General features: G+C 44.3%; 1 protein-coding gene across 1 annotated transcript in view; it reads left to right on the top strand.

The window, feature by feature from the left end:
• The first annotated feature begins 4,431 nt into the window (after positions 1-4,431).
• syndig1l (synapse differentiation inducing 1-like) overlaps positions 4,432-7,093 on the top strand; it is a 50,075-nt gene continuing 47,413 nt past the window's right edge. Inside the window, exon 1 of the mRNA XM_008281769.1 lies at positions 4,432-4,962. Coding sequence (XP_008279991.1) covers positions 4,432-4,962 — 531 coding nt within the window. The remainder of the gene's footprint in view (positions 4,963-7,093) is intronic.

Here is a 7,093-nt window from a genome sequence, read left to right as displayed (position 1 = left end):
TAAACCGAAGCGCGCCGCTGAATATAACCGGCTCAAATAAAAAATAAATAAAGTTTGTTCAATATGAGTCAGCCGAGGTTTCTGACCACAATTAATCAAGATACAAAGAAAATGCAGGGATGGTCTATGAGACGATTAGTGTGCAGCGATTAACCTGTGAACCAACCATCTATTATCCTTATCCCATCACCGCAATGCCATTTTACATTACGTGTAATCTCGTTGTCTTCAGCGGGAAATACATTACCTTCAAGCATCCGGAGATGCAGCAGTAAGCCAGCGGTGCACGATTGAGGTCACGACCCCGAGAAATAATCTGCTTTTGGCATTTCTATTTTAAACGCAGATTAATCAGACAAAGGTAAAGGGTGACAGCTGAGGAGCAGAAACAGGGATGTTCCTGCAGTGAGGAAACAGCTGGGAGGAGGAGGAGAAGTTCACAATGTGGTTTGGATGCTTTAGAAGGTATGAATTAGCCTGATGCTACAGCTGACTGAGGCCTATAGATCCAGGGTTGGCTGACTGTCCACTGATACACTTTGTCCGCTGTGGCACCAACACACATGTTAGCAACACACATGTTAGTAACACATGTTAGCAACACACATGTTAGCAACACACGTTAGCAACACATGTTAGCAACACACATGTTAGCACTCCACTGCATCAGTCAGCTGATTCATGCGATGCTCATGTAACCGTTTACTTGTGTGGCTGTGAATCTGGTCTACGTTTATGGTGGAAGGTCATCTGATCTAACCTCTCTTCTTTGTCAGTATTTTTATTTTAGATGGAGACATGACGCTCACACAGGTGTGATCTTGTAGGAATCTGAAATCTGGGCTTTAGTAAAGGAGCACCATGACTTTGTGAAGCTTCATGACCTCCAGCTGGCACAGTTTGATCAGATCAGGTCAGGATCAACCAGAACAGTTCATCTGGAATCCAGCTGCATGTGTAAAACCAACAGAGAACAAACGTCCAGCGTTCAGAATCTGACATGAATCAGTGACTGATTGATAACATTCATGAAGCAAACTGTTTATGACGCCTGTGTGACAGCAGACAAGTAAAGAAAATCTGAAACTTTTCAGACAGATTTTGCCATTTTGCTGTATTTTTTTTTTTTAGTTAAGCTTCAGTTGAATAATTACTGACTAGTACATTTAGACAGAACGTTACAGCCACCAGTGTGACTGTCACACAAAGAGAGCAGAAATCATTTCCACAGCAGCTCAGACTCACTCAGACATGATGCATAACTCACATCTTAAATTGCAGTCTGCAATTTGCCAATTGGATTGTTTCAGATTTTGATTTGAAGCTGATGAACTGTTGAGCCGCAGTGAGCAGGAATCAGAACACGTATTCACGCTGCACAAACTCAATTAGATCAATTTGGAATCAAGTCAGAAAACGAGTTTGCTCCGTTTGGCTCGTTTGTTACGTCTGACATTAAAGGCGGTTCTGGGTCCAAACGCTCAGACGTCTGATTTAACACGTAAACAACACAAACACGATCACTCATCTGTCTGGTGAGACTCTAGTGAGTGTTAGAGAGGATAACTGGAGGAGCTCTCTGGTGGTACATCCATGGAAACGAGGATTTACTGATCGAGAAAACCTAAACTTCATCTAAAAACGACGTTCTGACTGAGGTGTTTCTGAAACAGCAAAAATGTACAAGACTGCCTTAACTCTGGATGCAAGCTCAGATGAAGGATTTAAAATGCACCCGTCAGGTTTTAAAGGGACGGTGAAGTTCGGCATTTTGGATGTCTTCTGCAGCTCTTTGCTGATGTTTCATTGCTGCTCTTGTTTGGAAACCTTCTAACTCTGGTTCTGAGGGCGCTACAGAAAGGAAGTTGTGTGTTATTATGATTATTAACAAACGGATCTGCCACTGATCGTATAGGGAGATGTGTGAACCCTCACAGGTTTCATCTCTCTTATTAGGACTTGACTCCTCTTAACTCCCAGCTAATGGAGAAACAAACCGACCTGTGAGCTCTTGGGTCATCATTTATTTGCATGTTTAATTATCAATACGTTCAGCGTTTGTTGATGCATATTTTCGCTGGTCCGATGACTATTTCATGATGGTGGAGCGACGTTCTGCCAGCTCAGCGTGTTCGTGTGAAGGTTGCATAAGCTTCCAAGAAACGAGGTCAGAGGAGAAAAGGCTGGAGGTCCACGAACGGAGACACGTTTACGTCCTTAGAAGGACTCAGTGTTTCTGATACGGGACGGAAAACAAAAAAACAAAAAGGTAGTGATGCATGATATTAGGATTTCTGGCCGGTACCGATATCTGATATTAATGTTTCTGATATCGCCGATAACCGATGTTACTGATGTCGATATTCAGTTTTTGTTTACACTGAAAAATGAGCATCAGCACTGTGAGAACATGGAAGCTATTCAGAAGAAGACCACATAGTCTTCTTAATTACATAACAAAAGTAAAACATATTTAAACATATATAAACATATTCAACGTTAAAGGACCATTCAAGTAAAACCATCTGTGAAATAGCAGCGAGTGTGGAGACGAAGGCGCTGATGTTAGACAATCAGCAGTTTTTCACATCGGCTAAATTTGATCATCGGATCGATACCGATATATAGTAAAAAACACTAATATCGGCCGATATCGATGTGGTCGCCGATATATCCTACATCCTTCGTTTATTGTCATTGCTGTTGCATTTGTTGCTCTCCTTGGAGAATGTCGATGTCATTCTTGATGACATCTGACCACGACAGCTACAGCATTTTCTGACACAACTTTAAATGTGGAGCTGCACACCTTTAAGCCAGATGAGCTCCGTAACATCTCACCCCCTGGACTGCTGTCATGAATAGACAAGACAGCAACAGAACCCAGAACAGTTGTTTGTACCAGGCTGTAAACACGATTATTTCTGCTGTAAAGTTGGACATTTTAACACGGAGGTCGATGGGGATTGACTCGCTTTCAGGATCAGCCTCAAGTGGACGTTTCAAGGAACTGCAGTTTCTGGCACTTAGAAATTGTCCCAAGTGTTCAGCCCAGAGGTTGCTGCTTTAGCTTTTACAGCCCAACCAGCAGTTAGAAGTGTCACCGTACGGCAACTCTGTTGACTTGGGTAGAAAAAAAAATGTCCTGGAACATGTGCATCCCAGGAAAAGCTGCAGAAAGACACCTCAACAGTTTTCTGGACTCAGATCTGTCCAAACAACACAGAATAAGACAACAGCCTCAGCAGAGTCTTGGACCCACAGACGGCATTATAGGAACAAGTCAGCTCCTAATAAGCCGACAGTAATGAGGCAGACTCTTCGTTAACCCTTAGAGTCCTGATGGATTCAGTCCCCACATCCCTTCTTCTCAGCTGAATCGCTGTCCAAGTATTTATTGCAGTGAGGTGCAGCACGTATCAGATTAAGCTGTGAGGCTTGACCTTTCCGACAACGCTGGCCGCTTGTGATGAGGTGTAAAATAATTCTGAATTTACATGCAATTTATTCATAGTTACATCCTGCGTACAGCTGTGCGTCCGTCCCTGCATGCAATGCTCTTGTTTGAATTACTTATGAACTCATCACTGCATTGATATGTTAATATTTAGATATTTATGCAATGCGACCATTTCATAAATATTAACATATCTATGTGGTGTGAAGCGAAATCACCCGCCAGCCACGGCTTTAGCAGAGGGACTATTTTTTAAACTCTACTAGCTGCTTTTATGCCCATCTCCAGCCTACTTTATAATATATTCCCACAATAAAGAACATTTACAACCAGTGTCAAAGTCATTTCAGTGTATCAGCCACAGATTTATACAGGTGTGGAAGATTACATCCCTCTGAGCTTCATAGGTGCTGGAGGCCTCCACTGATCCGTATCAGACGGCGACACCTTGATGACGCCTAATAAGACCAAACAATGTGGCGATAACAATCAAATTAGGTGCACAGAAAGCACAGCGAGGCGGCAGAGGCGCTGAGATATTTTAAATAGATGGAGATGTTGTGACATACCGCTGTTAGTGCTCTGGTGTGCGTTCCTGGATGTTTCTTTGTGCGTCTGGAGCGAGGCAGCAAATGAAACTTAATTGAGTCGTCTGCAGGGTGCAGCTCCTGACAAGCGGCGCGCTGCAGAAGTTGTTTGCTGCTGCCGGAACGACAGCTAAACTTTGATCTGATGAGCGCGAGTGTTGGGTAAACTGTTACCTGCGGCTAGATGTCAAGGAAAATTTCTCCCTCCAAGTTTTACGCTGACGCTAAAAACTCTGCCTGTTTGCTTCCTCCGCAGATCCCAGAGCGCTTAATGCCATTCACGCCTTCACCCAAGTAAACGCCGCCGCCGAGGTTTCAGACGCCGCTCTTCCATCTCCCTGCGATCGCCCACAAACTCCTTCCGCTCACCTTCTGACCTCCGTTGTTATGGAGAATCTCAGCGAACTCCAGAATCCGTTGCTGGACAAAAACAGTAAGCACATGGTCAACGGCTACGGGGGAGAGTTCCCCAACAACCAGTACCAGGAAAACATCATTAACTACTTTGCTGGAGGAGGAGGAGGAGGTGGCGGTGGTGGAGGCGAAGGCGGAGGAGGAGGAGGAGGAAAAGTGAGCAACGGCACCGTGGTGAGCGGAGGCGGCTACAACACCAACGGCAAGATGAAATCGCAGCAGTTCTTGGACGCCACCTCGCTGCATCTGGCTGTGGAGGCCTTCTACAGGCCCAACTTCATCCTGTACAAGGAGGACAGCGGCAGCATCAAGGCCAAGGAATACAAAAGCGAGTGCTGCGAGACCACGTTCACGGAGAAGAAGGCCAAGGAGGCGTCCAGCACGCCGGGAGCAGAGACGCCCGGCACCGAGGACCCTCAGGCCAAGCTGCTGGAGGACGGAGAGCACATCAAGATCCAGACGGTGTCCTACGAGGTGGAGGAGGAGGAGTACGTGGAGTACGAGGTAGGAAGGAAAACACATGAGCAGCGTAACAGCCGTGTTGGTCCACAGCGCAAAATACTCATGATAAATACAGGAACTTTAATCGCATTGAAGCTTTGAAAGCAAAGTGACAAAGTGCTTTATGACAAGGCAAGCAAGTTAGAAAGCAAATAAACAAATAAACAGGCACAAAAAAACAAGATAAAAGTGTTAAAGCAGCTCAAGACAACACTCTTATGTGGCACATCTAAGACAACAACCGCTGGACCAGACTGCTTTGTACTAAACAGAATCATAAATGCAGTTAAGTGCACTTCTTAAAATCAAACCGGTGGTAAACCTGTGAGATATGTACATGTTTTAGGGCGTTCCTTGTAGCAGGGCTTCCTAACAGCGACGGAAACCAGCAAACCTGTAGGTTTAATGCTTCCAAAGGTGTGTTTTACCCCAAACAATGAACTTGACCTGCAACTAACCAAGAAGTTCTAGGAGTTAACAAAACCACAGGTTATGATTTCATTACTCCATAACAATCAGTTTTCATTGCAGATTATTCCCGTAGATGTTGGCCAGCAGGGACTTCCTCCACCTTTTAGTTTAGGTGCGTTTCCATCCTTTCTAATCACTGACAAACAGGAAGTGACCTCGATAACATTCACCTAACTCCAGCTCAAAGCATCTTTAACCCAAACCATGATCCATTTCTAAACTTAATCAGGTCGTTCTGGAGGCTAAACTTCACCAAACATTGAGTGAAAATGCAAGTAGACAAGGAGCAGAAAACAGCAAGCGAACGCAAAAAGATCAGCTGACAGTGAAAGATCAGCGCTACAGGAACGGTCCAAGGCCCGGCTCGGCTCTAAGTCACCTGAGATAAAGGACCTGTGGCACCGTCAGCCTCCAGATGTGAACTTTTATTCGTCTTTGTCAGTGTGAAGCTGTGGCTCCACAGCCATCAACGGGGTAATAACAGCTTATAGAGTCCACCAGAAGGTGGAGGAGGTTCCTACAACAGGCGGGCAAAACCAAACTGATTCAAAACAAAAGCTTCCAGGCCAGTGAGAAGGTCCAAAACAACCGGGACACAGAACTCATCCATCCACCTCCTCATCTGGATTCTGTTCCCCTGTTTTCATGTGAAATGAGAGAAACTCATGAGTCACATGACTTGGACACGAGCCAATAGAAATACCCCCACCAACAAATGTAGGCGTCTCACAGCTTCACAGCTTTTATTGTGAAATGAAGACGCCTTTACGCTGTGGACCGACAAAGCTGTGACACATTGTAGTGAGTTTACGATGCAGCGGGAGGAAACGTGAACGCTCGTACGTGTCCAGCTGCATAGATGTTGGATTATGATGTTCACGGAGAGGTTTGATCTTAACGTAGAAAAAAAGTGTGTAACCTTGAGTTAGATGAATGCGTCTTCACCTGAAAGAGTTTACACGATCAAGAACACCAAATCACACACAGATATAACTAAATATGAACTGGATGAGTTTAGTAACCCTCTGAACTCCAAGCACTTCTTCTGCTCCTGTCACTGTTTTACTCACGATGGACTCAAACTTCCATGGAAACAGCACGACCACGGCTAGAAATGAAGAGAACTCAGGAACGTCTTCTGCACAGTGTGACACTTAGAATTACACCACAAACAGACACAATAAAGTTGAATTTATCTTTTTTCACACAACTGTAGAAAGATGTTCCACCATCAGATGTAGAAAGATGTTCGGAGATCCAAACTGATATCTGATTCCAGCACAGTGAACCAATACTCGGCTATTCAGGTCCAGTCCTTGTATGAAAACCCACATTTAAATACTCCGGGTCATGTTTTTGCCAACTTGCGTCCCGACACAAACTTAAAATGAACTTCTAACAAACTATGGCTACCGTGCCTGTCAAAATAAAAATGTTTTCAAAATAAAAAATAAGCACAACCTGAGACGCACATTATATATTATTTCATTTTGACCAGCTGTCCGTGACCCACCCAGAACAGGTCCGCGACCCACTTTTGGGTCGTGACCCATCAGTTGAGAACCCCTGCTTTATGACACAAACATCCTTCATCATCTGCATTTATTATATTTTTAACTGGCTGTATTATGGATGGATGTTAACCGATTACAGATTAATCATT

Source organism: Stegastes partitus, unplaced genomic scaffold (genome assembly GCF_000690725.1).
Source record: "Stegastes partitus isolate 25-593 unplaced genomic scaffold, Stegastes_partitus-1.0.2 Scaffold244, whole genome shotgun sequence".
Lineage (NCBI taxonomy): Eukaryota > Metazoa > Chordata > Actinopteri > Pomacentridae > Stegastes > Stegastes partitus.
The sequence above is the reverse complement of the archived record's forward strand: the minus strand, read 5'-3'. Positions and strand labels throughout refer to the sequence as shown.